Source organism: Aphidius gifuensis, linkage group LG4 (assembly GCF_014905175.1).
Source record: "Aphidius gifuensis isolate YNYX2018 linkage group LG4, ASM1490517v1, whole genome shotgun sequence".
Lineage (NCBI taxonomy): Eukaryota > Metazoa > Arthropoda > Insecta > Hymenoptera > Braconidae > Aphidius > Aphidius gifuensis.
Genome location: NC_057791.1, coordinates 21565673 through 21579953, shown reverse-complemented (window position 1 = coordinate 21579953; position 14281 = coordinate 21565673). Strand labels below are relative to the sequence as shown.

The 14281-nt window shown below is 28.5% G+C and overlaps 1 protein-coding gene across 3 annotated transcripts in view; it reads left to right on the top strand.

The window, feature by feature from the left end:
- The first annotated feature begins 4438 nt into the window (after nucleotides 1–4438).
- The window catches only part of LOC122855665 (one cut domain family member 2-like), a 30681-nt gene continuing 20838 nt past the window's right edge, over nucleotides 4439–14281 (top strand). Inside the window, exons 1-2 of one of the 3 annotated variants that reach the window (XM_044157206.1) lie at nucleotides 4439–8348; nucleotides 13297–13404. In XM_044157206.1, coding sequence (XP_044013141.1) covers nucleotides 6521–8348; nucleotides 13297–13404 — 1936 coding nt within the window. In that variant the 5' untranslated portion in view covers nucleotides 4439–6520. The remainder of the gene's footprint in view (nucleotides 8349–13296; nucleotides 13405–14281) is intronic. The other 2 variants (XM_044157204.1, XM_044157205.1) reach the window with 2 other exon arrangements.

Below are 14281 nucleotides of genomic sequence, written 5' to 3'. Positions count from 1 at the left end.
AAAGGAATCAGGTACGATATAAAATGGATTTATCAATGTTTGCTGTTAAGAATAAAAGGACCTGGTTTGTACGACAGCTTAAGAAACAATGAAACACTGCCATTACCTTCAAGGCAAACATTGCATAAATATATCACTTCATTCGACAACTCTTTACCAATACCAAGTGATAATTTATATCAAACAATAGCAATAGCTGAAAACGTGATTCTTCATATTGTATATGAAGAGGATTTATCTTTTAACTTGTTGTCACAAATTCTAAGCTTCATGGAAGATACTAAATTCCCTCATATTGGTTGTGATAATCATGATATGAGATCACAAATTTTGAGTTATTATATAATATTTCGTATGAATACACTTTGCCATCGTTATAACAGCATTTATTTATCATCAAAAAGAGAAAAAATGCAAATGTATACAAAAATAGCAAAATTATAGTATGCAATATGTATTATATTCATGTCTTTTATGTTAAAAAAAATAATAAAAAATAAAGGTAATCACAATATATATTTTTCCGAATGTTACATGAACAAACCGTCAGCATTTACTATAGGTACAGGTCTATCATGATATTATGAGTATTGATTATATATAAAATAATATTAAATATAAAAAATTATTCAAAGATAAAAATTACAATTTATTTATTAGTTACTCTAGTCGTAATTTATTTTTCTATTTATTATTGAAAATTAAATTTTGTCAGTATAATAGTTCATTTATTTTGCCTATCATATGGAGTGATCACTCCATGATCTTGACAAAAAAAATGTAAACAAAAACATCATGTGACTTTGGATTTTACTAGTCATCATGGAATGTACTGACTTAATTCCGTGAGCTTCAACAGCTCCCTATGCTTATACACAGTGTGACGTCACAGATTACCCTCCTTATAAAACTCCATGAGGCAAGCAAGTAGAATGGAATCAGACACACCAGCTGATACCAACACAACTAGCGCCTTTTTTTCAAACTAACTTGGTCAATGTTTGTTGAACACATGGTAAAACATCATTCAGGAAAATATATTTAAATATAATTCTGCTCCGAAATTTATTGTAAAAATGATAAATAAATATTGCCTATTGTTTGTAAAATAAAAATACATGATAATAATTTAAAAATTATAGAAATTTATATTCAAATGAATTTTGTAGACAAGTCTTGCTAATTTGAAAATTAAAAATTGTTTTTTAAATTATGGAGCAATGAAATCTATTTAAATGTATAACAATAAAAAAAATTTCCTTTAACTCGAGATGTTAACTATACGTGTCCGAGGTGTTGAGAAGCCAAGCGATCATTGTCCTTTGTGAAATGAATCAGTTCACTGAGCAGAGACAGCTGCTCTTCAAGATAAGACCTCTTATCTTTTTTGTCTCTATTCAAACTTGGCTTGCCAAATTAAACCCCGCATGCTTATCCAAGCCTGATAAACCAAAGAATTTATTTTTTCAATAAACAGGTTTACCAAACTATCATTAAGTGTCCAAAACAAAAAAAATAAAAAATGCTACAAAATAAACTATTTTTTATATTAAAATTCATATAAAAAATATTATTTAATTATCAATTTTATCATAATAAATTTTTATTTATTTTTTTTGTTTTGTTTTTTTTTGTAATTCAGAAATAGATATTAAGGAAACTCGTGGCAGGATATCCGCAGGTGTGCATATCGATTTATCATGCTAAAAAATAAAAAAAAATAACAAAAATAATCAGGTAATCAAGATGCATAACACCAAATCAAATAACAGGTAAATAAATAAACAACAACAACCTGATATTTACATTCAAAAAAAAAAAAAAAACAGAGACTCATTTCAAGTTGATTTTTTTTTCATTTAAACGACCCGCATATTTTGGAGTACTATGTGTTTACTACTCAAAATAATTGTAGTAAAAGCTGATTATTTTATTGACAAAAAAATTTTAAAAAAAAATTCAATACATTTAAATTTTTAACAATATAAATATATAAATGAATCTAGCATTATTTAAATTACCAATATGATAAAATATATATCAAATAATTTTCATAAAAAAAAAATTCCCAATCAGGATCATTTTTAATACCATGTTTATAATAATGTCACGTGCCAAACAAGAGGTACCGGTAGCAGGAGTACCGCTAGGGGGAATGCTAACAGTAGCTGGTAGTAAAAAAAAAAAAAATAAAAAAAAAAAAAGCTTGATGTGGTTTTACCCGGCTTCTATATCGAAGCCCCACCGATGACAACACAGGAAAAGTAAAAAAAAAAAAACCATGTATACTTTTTTTTACATTTAAATAATATATGAATATAAAAAAACAAAAATATATATATACGAATATCACACACGAATACGGGCTGATTTGGATAGGTGAAATAAAAAAAAAAAAAAGAGGAAACGGTTTGGTGGCACGGGTCCCTCACACTGCAGATGGTATAGTTACTACCACCTGGCGGCAGGTGAGCTACATCTAGGCCTCCCAATACATGTACCGTTCATATTCACAGGCCTCTTTGACCCCCTCTGAATAATACAAAAACACATAGTTTTATATGAACATATATATGGGGATATAAAATATTGTGTTCACCCTCCCTTTTCGATACACACTCACCATGTGCTTGATCATATGGCTGGTTTTTATATGCCCTCCTTTGATATTTATTAAAGATCCCAATATATACATATATATCTAGCCGTTGTAACTTGTATTTTAATTTTTAAATTATTGAATTTATTTATTGATCATATAATGTATTTCTTTTTAAAAAATATTTAAAGGGTAAACTGTTTTTTTACTATGCATTTTTGAAATTTTATCGATCTATTGAAAAAATGACCTACATGAATTTATAGACAGAAAATTATTTGTATGTTGGTTGTCACTGTAATCACCACAATTAGCAAATCGATCAATCGATAATTTATTTATTGACAATCTTAAAAATTTATTTATCAATTTTCTATCGATTCTATCGACATAAAAATTTCAATAAAATTAAATATTTTCCCTGGATATTTAATAATTATTTATTTATCTTTTACAATGTGTTTTTAAAAATAAATAATATTAAATAATAAAAAATTAAATACAAGGCTAATTTTATCATATTAAAAAAATTAAAAATTTAATTAAATGCATTTTTACAAGTTTTTTTTTTCTAAAACATAAAAGTTTTTATATAATAATATTCATGGAATAATATTCATAGCCAACGGTCAGTATCTTAAAAATACATACGCATATATGTACTATATTTTTCACCCTCGATTCTTATTCATATAGATCACAACACAACATTCGTTGGGCTGTATACATGTACTTGTTAATCGTCATTCGTCATGCGCATACAGTCATCAAAATAAATATATATAACAATATAAAACAAGACAATTCCACCCCTCATTCCACCCCTTCTTCAGCAACGTTGCGTCTTTTCCCCAGCTCTATGTATATATACAAGCAACCACTTTGGTGTGTGTTGGTTGTATTGCAAGTTTAGAAACACACCACTAGTATTATATATCGGTCGGCTTATCGATTATTTTTGTTAAAATGTTAAAACTCCCCTTACCCTCTTGCTTCAACCATGAACATTTACCCCCACTATGACATCTCATAGTTATCGTATAGAACGAGTATATCGACGTTACATCGCACGAGTCACCCTCTTTGCAATATAACCCCACCCTGTTGTGACTCTCATTCTCGGCCAAAGACCCCAATGGTAACCCTCCTATATAAAATACCCTGTGTAGAGAAAAAATAAAAAAAATAAAATTTTCAAAATTTTTATTATCAAAATAAAATAAAATAAAATATTTTTTATAAATTTTATATATGAATTTTTAAAAATATATTTAAAAAAATTGATATTATTATATGTTTCCTTTTTTTTTTAAATTGAAATTAATATTATAATGAAATTTAATTTTGAGGAAAAAAAAATTGTAGATTGTTATTTAACACTGGGTTTTTAAATATTGTATTTCGATCCTGAAATTCACCCCTTCATTGGGTGTTTTCAGCCATTTTTATTTCTCCCTCTTTCACCCCCCAAACAACCCCTGCGTATATTGAGTTCGTTACAGATTCCTGCTAGGAAAGATCACAACCCCTAACTCCCCGCTTCAACCACTCCTCTCGTATACTTTTCATCCCTTCGTCTATGATTTAATATTTTTTGTGCAATTTTTTCGTTTAAAAAATCGTTTATTTTCATTTCTCTAATATGTATGCTTGTATTTTCTTTCATTTTGATATTATATATAATTAATCAATAGTATAGTTATTGAAAAAAAAAAAACATATTTCATCCAATTTTAACAAGTTTGAATCGACGCGCGTGCGCTTGATAAATAAACGCACATATTGTGAAAAAAAAAAAATGAAATAAACTACTGGATAAAGATTTCATGTGTGTCAAAGTGAGAAAGTAGATGAAAAGTTTAATAAATATATAAGAGTGCGAGAAGAAGAGACTTTTAAAAAATAAAAAAAAATAAAATATTAGAGGAGGTAAAAGGGAGGGTTTAAGGGGATCGGAGAGCCGCGCGTGCAGATACATGAGTAACATAAGAACCGGCGCAGACAAAACTCCTTTGACCTACGGACCGACTGCGTTTATTTCGTGTCCTTCATTGGAATAATCAAAATAACAATATAAATTGATTATCAAATGAAAAATATTGATAATACAAAGTATCATCCGGGTTGTCTTGTTATTTGTGTGATAAAATAATCAATGATAAATCAAATGTGTTGATAATATAAATACTGTTTGTGTTGGTGTGTGTATGTATATGAAATAGTGTAGGGGTGAATTTAAGGGTGGGAGATATTTGATAACACACGGCAGCCACCTGAAGCAACCTTGGTTGATAATATGCGGGGGGTGGTTAACTGAGAACAGCCATTGATTTCTTTATTGATGCACTTGACTTTTTTATATTTCGCGCGGTCACAAATGAACATTTCGATTAAATTGACTTTTGTTATCTATACATCACTGCACTATTGAATATAATCGACCTGAAAAAAAAGAGCTGAATAGTGATGTTATAATTTAGTGCTGTTGAATTGTTAATGCAATATAATTTTAATTATTGAATATATTAATTTATAAAAATATATACTTGGTGTTTAGAATATTTGGAATATGATAAAAGTAAAATTATTTCGGAGTTAAATTGAGAGGACAAAGCCGCCATGATGGTTGATAATGCGTCGTCGCGATACAACATTTTGAAGAATTTTTTTTTTTGATATTTAGTACAATGGTGGATAGCAAGTTTAACAAAATGTCAAATAATTGATTTTTTTATTGACGTTTTATTTAAAATGCGGAACGTTCAAATATGATAAAATTGTTTTTATCATTCAAAAAAATTAACTTGTTTAAATAAATAAAAGTGGATATTATTTTTTTTTGGAAAAAAAAGTAATTTTTCTTTGAAAATTATTTCTCATAGCAACAGCATTCGGAAGTTGGGATAAAGAGGCGGAAAAGAGGAACAATATATCGTTGTGTAAAAAGGGGTATAATATGTCACCATCAACAAGCACTCATCAGCATAAGAGGATATATAAAAACCAACTGAAAAGATAGAGAAACAATAAAAATAAAAAATAAAGGTGAAAAATAATATTTAAAAAAAAGTGAGAAATATGTAAAACGACAAGGTACGATAACAGTTAAATTGAAACACCTGGACCAGCCGCACGCGTCATTTGTAGGGGTGCAAGAGGACGAAGACTCGAAGAGGAGGTGTCTCTCTCGTTGACGCTCAAGGACAGTGGGGGGGAAAAACAAGGAAAGAGGGGTAAAAAACGAGAAAACACAGGGGAAGCCCAACGGGACTTGGTTTCTTGACGCTGTTGGGTGTTGTAACTGCTTCAGCTATTTTCAATATATTATTTATAATAAATATATATTTTTTATTTAAAGTATTATTATTTAAAAATTATTATTTTTTATTTTTAAGTGTATTAATTTATTTAGTAGTGAATTGTTTACATATTTATTGTGTGTTTATTTCCTTGTTATACACCAAAGTATAAATTTGTTGTGTCATCATTTTGTTTTCAATTAAAAAAAGTGAAAAATAAAATTTATATTTAATGATACTTGAGTGTTATAGAGAATTAAAAAAATAAAATAAATAAGCCGGTCATTAAAAATTCGGCGCGCAGAATCGCGGAGGTTAGAACACACAATTTACTGGTGTTGTCGTTGTGATTTCATTTGTTTTTATTTTCGTTGTTTTTTTTTTTTTCTTTACATATATATAAATTGTGTGTTTGTGTGAATAATACAACAGTGATATGCATATATAGTTCAAGTTTTATAAAAAAAAAAAAAACAACAACAGAGTTAAATTGTTTTCAATTATTTATTAAAGAAAAAAAAAAAAGTAAAATAGCACACGAGTGATAGTGTAATTGTAATAATAAATGAGGTGAAAAAAAAAAATAGAGCAACGAAAGACAAATGAACCTAAATGTGCGTAAATGGAAGGTATAGGAGACATAACCGATCATCATCGGTCGCATAGCGAGCATTTGTTAGAGTCGGTCGATTCGCCATCATCAGTGTCTACGCATGTACATGGTACTGTCAGTGGTAATGCAGCTGGTGGGGTTGGAAAGTGTAGTAGGGGTAACAACGATGCTGTACGTGGTAGTCGACAAAATCAACACGAGGGAAATCGTGGTGAAGGAGGTGGAGGAGGTGGTGGAAGAGAAGAAGTACACCTTGAACACCACCAACATCGTCAACAACAACAACAACAACTTCATCATCATCATCAACAACAACAACAGCATCAACAACAACAACAACAACAATCTCACCTTCACCTACATCATAACAATAACAATAACAACAACAACAATCACCATCATCATAACAATCATCACCACAACCATCATCACAATCATCATCACCACCATCAGGAAAATCATCAGGGTGGTGGTAGTGGTAGTGGCAGTGGCGACGGAGCAAGTAGTGAAAGTGGGGGAAATTCATGCGGTGAGGGTATGTCATCCTCTGCCTCACAAAGTCCCGATATCGCGTGCGCAAACATACCGTTGGAACTACTCGCTGCTGGCGCGCTCGGCGTCAAGGAGGAGCGAGACCTCGCCGCCGCGGAGGATCTGTCATCGTCACAAGAACACCCAGATAGGTCGAGTGCAAGAGAATCACTGTCGGTGATTGTACCACCTCAGGACGTTGACGTTGATTCAAGAGACGCTGATTCTGAATTATTAAGTCCTGGTAAATTATCACCAACATCTGGTATAAGTGTTTCAGTTGCTAGTATGATAGACGCAACAGACTTCAGGTCAATGCAACCAGAACCAACTTATCAAACATTAACATCAGTTGCTGAAAGGATGTCACCACCAGGTTTTTCACCTGGTTCATCATACGCAACATTAACACCATTACAACCATTACCACCAATATCAACAATGAGTGATAAATTTGTATATGGTGGTCATACAGGTGGTGGTGTTAGTGGTAATTTTTCAGTTATGCAAAATAATGGTCTTGGTAATATTGGTCTTGGTATTGGTGGTTCACCATATACATATGATAAACTACCAACAATGGGAATGTCACCACCACATAATTATCAATCACCAAATGCTGGATTACAACAATCACCATTATCACCACAAAGTGCATACAGTCAAAGTGGATTAAATTCACCTCATAAATCAGCAAGTCCACATTATGAATCATCATCATATTTACCAAGATTACAACAAAGTCCTCCAGCACTTAGTCCACCATCACCACCTGTATCCGCGGCGACGAGTTTCGCGCCTTCTCATCGTTCACCAACTAATTTAAATGTACCAGCAACATCACCACCTCCAATGCAAACACAATTACAACAACAACAACAACAACAGCAACAGCAACAACAACAAAATCAACAACAAACATTACAACAGCAACAACAACAACAAACAATATCACATACACAACATGTTCAACATACATCTGTTGTCATGAAAACAGTATCATCGTCTGGTAATGGTAATGGTGGTGTTGGTGTTGGTAGTGGTGGTGGTGGTGGTGCTGGTGAAGTTGAAGAAATTAATACAAAAGAACTTGCACAAAGGATTAGTGCTGAACTTAAACGTTACAGTATACCACAAGCTATTTTTGCACAACGAGTATTGTGTAGAAGTCAAGGTACATTGAGCGATCTTTTGAGAAATCCAAAACCATGGTCTAAACTCAAAAGTGGACGTGAAACATTTAGACGTATGTGGAAGTGGTTACAAGAACCGGAATTTCAAAGAATGTCAGCACTTAGAATTGCAGGTCAGTTTTTTAAAAAAAAATTATTATTTTCATTTTTTATTTTAATTTATATTTACTCATCATAAGACACACTTAGTTTTTTTATTTATTTCAATTTTTTTTTTCGTTTTTTACACCACAATATTAATTTATTATTCCCTGTTTATTTTGTTACACACAAAACAAACAAAAAAAATACATAAATAAATAACAACGACATGTGTCTTTTCACGCTCTTCATACTGAAATATTAATTTCCATAAAAGAAGAATAAATTCAATTGTCATATCATATATTTTTCATCATATATATTAATAATTAAAATCGTCAAAGACAATGAGTCTTTGACTATTGTATATATTTATTATCACAAGTTAATATCTTTAAAAAAAAAAATAAACAAACAAACAAACAAAATACTCAAAAAAAATAAAAAAATATTGAGATGATGATGCTTGATATACACGTGGTGTCCACGTGGTGAGGCGTACCATATCATTCAGAGATAGACGCGCGGAATAACACTTTTCGAATTCAACATCCTTTGATGGCGAGAGCGAGAGAAAGAGAGAGGAAATAGAGAGGGGTTTTAGCACACAAATTCATCCTCTTTACTCTGCTGACTCTGTAAGGCTGTTGTGGGGTTGGTTAACACCCACCACCATCACCTCCTCCTTCAACCTCCAACCTCCCTCATCGTCATAATAATAATAATAAAAACATATATATTTTTGTGAGCACAACAGCCACCACGCAGTATTGATCGTGGTCACGCGGTATTTTGATAAGAACGCAAGCGCGACCTCGACGTCAACGACGCCATTGCCATGCCGTCACCACGCTGCCTTTGCCGCTTGCTTTGCCGCCTGTCAATCCTCCCCCTACCTTCTTCTATCAACTTTTTACAACCTTTATATTTTTTTTTTTTTTATCAAACTTTCTATTATTTTATTTATTTTGTCTCTCTTGGGGACATTTTTCGAGCCTGTTGGATTTCTTATCTAATTATTTCAAAATAAAAATTAGATTATTTTAAATTAAAACACAATTATGGACATTTAAAACCCCATAATTATTTCTTTATTTTTTTTTTTTTTTTTTTAAGACAATAATATTCTCTTGATTAATTTAAAAATAATAACAAATTTAAAAAATTATAAAAAAATAATTAAAAATAATATTCCAAGAAATCAAAACAATAATAATATTTGTATCATATTACAAATGATTTTACCATTGTCTTGTATAGATATATATATCAGTTTAACTTTATATTACAAAAAAAAAAAATAAAAAAATAATCAGGTGTCTCATGTACTCTTTGTACATACATGCATGCATATATATACCATGTAAAACATGTCCAGTCTGTGTCGCGTGTATGCATTTAACCATAAGTATTGATCGTATATATGAGGGGGTTAGTAAAGAGGGTGGTTTAAATAAAAGGAGAAAGAGTATATTGTAGAATGCACCAGTTAGCAATTCATGAACTAGACAACAACTCTTACTTTTTCAAAAAACAATAAAAATCAAGTCAACCAATTGTCGTAGTAAATAGAAAAAAAAAAATAAATAAAAAAACGAAAGTAAATTAATATGTATTATTTATTATCACATTGGGGATCTTTGATGTATGAAAAAAAAAAAAATAAAAAAAATAAAAATAACAGGTAAATAATCTATCGATCGAAATTCGAGTTGTTCAATATTTCGATTGATTTCGAATTTCGATGGAATATTTTTTTTTGTCTAGTGTTGAAGAAATAATATTTAATTTTGTTAGTGTACATAAGGGTGACATGCTGTATGATAATAACAAGTAGCTACCATCAAATTTTAATATTTTGAATTATCATCATAAACATATGTATATGAAAAAAATTATATGAGTCGTAGTCCCGCGGTGCTAGCCTGTGTCAGCGATGGACGTTACATTACGTGCACAGGACTGGCGTAAAAATCAATACGAACCCTGTTTTGTCTCGGTTAAGAGTTTGTAGCGAACTTGTGCTTCGGCCCCGTTATTCCTCCCTCTTCCACCTTCTACCTCTTCTTTCTCTTGTTCATTTTTTTTTTTTTTATTTTTCTTCTTTCTTCTTCTTCTTCGTTGGTTGCTTGCTTGTGCTTTTACCACCCTTTATTTTCTCTCCCGTTTTATAACCACCCTCTACACTACCCTGTCAGCCAGTCGCACATACAAAACTCTTGAGGTAGAAAGGAAACTAAAATATATATATACATGTATTGCTTGTATACTATAATAACTGACGTCTAAGTATGACTTCGATGTTAAATTGTATATCTCATGTATAGATGTATATATGCATTTTAAATTATTCATTTGTGAATTTACATTTGTATTTTATATTTTTTTTTTTATTAAAATTGTGGAAAATTAAAAACACGTGAATGTCATCATTTTATTTTTTTATTTTTTAATTTTTTTGAATAGAGTTTATAATTATTATTTATTTAACAAAATTAAAAATGTATATTTATCTATTATTTTAGAAAAATAATTAGAGAATTTCGAAAAAAAATGATTTTTATGTTTTATCAAATTAAACAACTGATTTAATTAAAATTTATAAATTTTTTTTTTAATTTTTTGAGCTTTCATAAGGGTTGAATAGTATTTAATTTCCTTTTTAATTTTGAAATTGAATAACTTGTTATTTTTTTGGGATTCAAAATAATTTTTAAACATTATAAAAGTTGATTTTTTTAATTTAACAAATTTTTAAGGTTAATGTCGTTTTATTTTTGTAGTATAAATTCAAAAAGATATATATCAGTCTGAATACACTTGAAAGTATTCACACCTTTCAGGTGAATATACTCACCTTGTTTATATATTTTTTATTTTATTTTTTACATCTTCGTGTGGGAAAATAAAAAAAAAAAAAAGGTCAAATTGCTTGTTGGATATGAAAAGCTTTCAAACTATTTTTGCATTAAAGTTTATCAGTTTTGTTTTTTGTTATTATTATTTTTGTTTATCTATGACAATACATAAAAAAAGTTTCATATTTTTTCTTGTCCTATAAAGCCAAATGAAGTCTTCCGAAACGATGAGTCCATCAGACCTCAATCATGTTGCATAACTAAATTATTGAAGCATTACTTTCACGTTTTATTTGGCTGGTTTTTTTTATTTTTCAACTCACATTGTTTTAATATTTAATATTAATATTTTATTTTTATTATTTTTAATTTGAAATTCAAGCTGCTATCTTCTGTAGCCTTCAATAATTTATTTTTTAAAATTTTTTTTATCCAACACTGGTGCGCTCGTTTTGTTACTATCGAGTCGTCTCAAATTCATCGTTGACGGAAAATTGATAAGCCGCAAGATGATACCCGCGGTATGTTATTTTCCATCAACAAACTTTACATTTTGTTGTGCATTATTTGTTCCTGTAAAATATTTTAAATATCTTTATATTAAATTATTATTATAAATATAATAATTAATTTTTTAAAATTCATTTGATAGGAGAACATTTAACCAGTCGTGTATCCGCCTATATCTCGTAAACCAAGTTAATAAAAATTCAATTTACAAGGTCGTTTATTAACCCGACATAACAACAACTATACATAAATATAGATTTTAGATTGACACGTAATTTTGGAATGCATCGTCAAACCCATTAACTGAGTTTTCGCGTTGGAAAAAATTCGGAAAAATATTAAATTTAAATTTTTATTGTATTTATTTTTTGCAATTGAATGGCGCATTTTATATATACAATACACACAAATATACTTTCATAAATCATCATTAAATTGAATACATATTCAGCAATGAAGATCAATTAAAACCAACAACATCTATTGGAAGATTGCAATATGGACATCAACTGAAAATATGAAAATCAAAAAAAAAAATTTACTATAATGCACAATTTTTCTTTTTAAACTTTGTTTATTATAAACTCGTTTATTTTTCGTTTTGTAATTTTTTTTTTTTTTTTTATGAAATTTGGGATGATTTTAGAAATATATGTGGGCTGATAAAAAAAATATATATATATAAATATTTGTTCAAACCAAACGGATAGACAATGCACTGAAATTTAGATATGAAAATATTTTTTTCATATCAAAAATTGTTGTCTTATCAGGAATGAATTTTTATTTAAAATTTTTCATATTTTTTTGATTTAATTGTTCGATGTATGTACAATTTACCAGGTGCATATTATTTTGGTTATTTTTTTTTTTTGTAATTAAACAATGGATTTTGTTGGTTTCTGTTTTATTTTCAAAATTATTTTTCTTGTATTTTGTTGTTGATTTGTTTGTTTGTATAGTTTGATGTCCTTAAAAATTTTCTTACATGATTTAAAAAATACTACTAGCTAATAGAAAAATCAAATTGATTTTCTTTCGTGAAAATTTTATTTATTTTTGGTTAAAAGAATCACCTTTTAATTCAGAAAAATGTAATTTTAATTTTTTCTCAACTTTTTTTATGAATTTAAATTTATTATTCAATTCACTTCATTGAAATTTTGTATGACTCAATGACTAATTTTCATTGTTTATTATTACAATACAACTCATGAAAAAATATCTATACATGTATTTTTTTTCTATATCAATTTGCAATTTAATTATTTTAATTTAAAAAAAAAAAAAAAAAAATCAAGGTGTATATTATACATATAAATTGTTGATTTTTAATTATCAATTTATTATTTAAAATAATATTGTAATTAAAATATTCATTAATTCTATTGATTTTATTTATATTTCAATTAAAAATATAAATATTAATCTCTTCAATGAATTTTTATAATTAATTTATTAAATAATTTTTACAAATATATAATTTCTGTTTTTTCTTTTTAAATATACTGCCCGTAATTATTAAAATTAAATTAAATTAAAAAAATTTTATAAAAATCATGAATGAATATTAGTAAAAACGCAAAGTGTTTGTCTATCGGTTTGGTTTTAGCCCTGAGTAACTGCTCTGAAAGTGGTGGCGACCCGGATGCAATGCTGGATATTCATCATCAAGGAGCACCAATTGACACTCATCATCAACCGTTTCACAACTCATATGGTAATATCAACAATTCCATCATTAACACTAATATACTATATTGTTTATCAAGATTAATAATATTTTAACTATAATTAATATACTAACATTAATTTTATTACTGAGCATTATTTTGTTTTTTTTTTTTCTCCAAGTATTATTATTATTTTCATTTTAATTTACAGATAATACAGTCATGTTTTCCCCTGATATTTCCAACCCTCAATAATAAAAAAAAAAAAACCACCTATTATTTTTATTTCATAATACACCCCATGTACATTGAAAAAAAAAAAAAAAATACCGGAAATAAATAACAATTGCTTAGCATTGTTTAAAAAAGAAATATACCATTAAAATATTTTTTAAAGATTTTTTTTTTTTTCATAAATTTCATTTTAATTAATCTTGTTAATTTTATTTTTAATCCTTTTAAAATTAAACTTGACAAGAATTGATTAAGAGAAAAGAAAAAAAAAGGAAAAGAAAAAAAAAAAAATTTAAAATTAAAGGACAAGATACAAGGTTACGAAGTAAAAAAAAAAGTAAAAAAGAATTCAAAAGTCCTAATCAAAATGAATAGTAAAAAAAAGGGAAAAAAAATTATATAAAAGTTAGTCAAACTTTATCCCTATGAGTAAATATTTTCCATATATATTGTGTGTATTATATATATTATCAAAGTAGAGAAAGAGAAAGAAAGAGAAGGAGTAAATCTTGGTTGAAAAGTAGAAGGTAATCTCGCTATTTCTGAATCTCATGCTCAATTTCAATTCATAGATATAGTATCACAAACAAAAAATAGAATAATCTTGGAATACCTTACCCACTGAGTGCACTGATGTCCTCGATACAAATATATATATATTGAATGGTAGTAGAGGTAGACATACAGGAT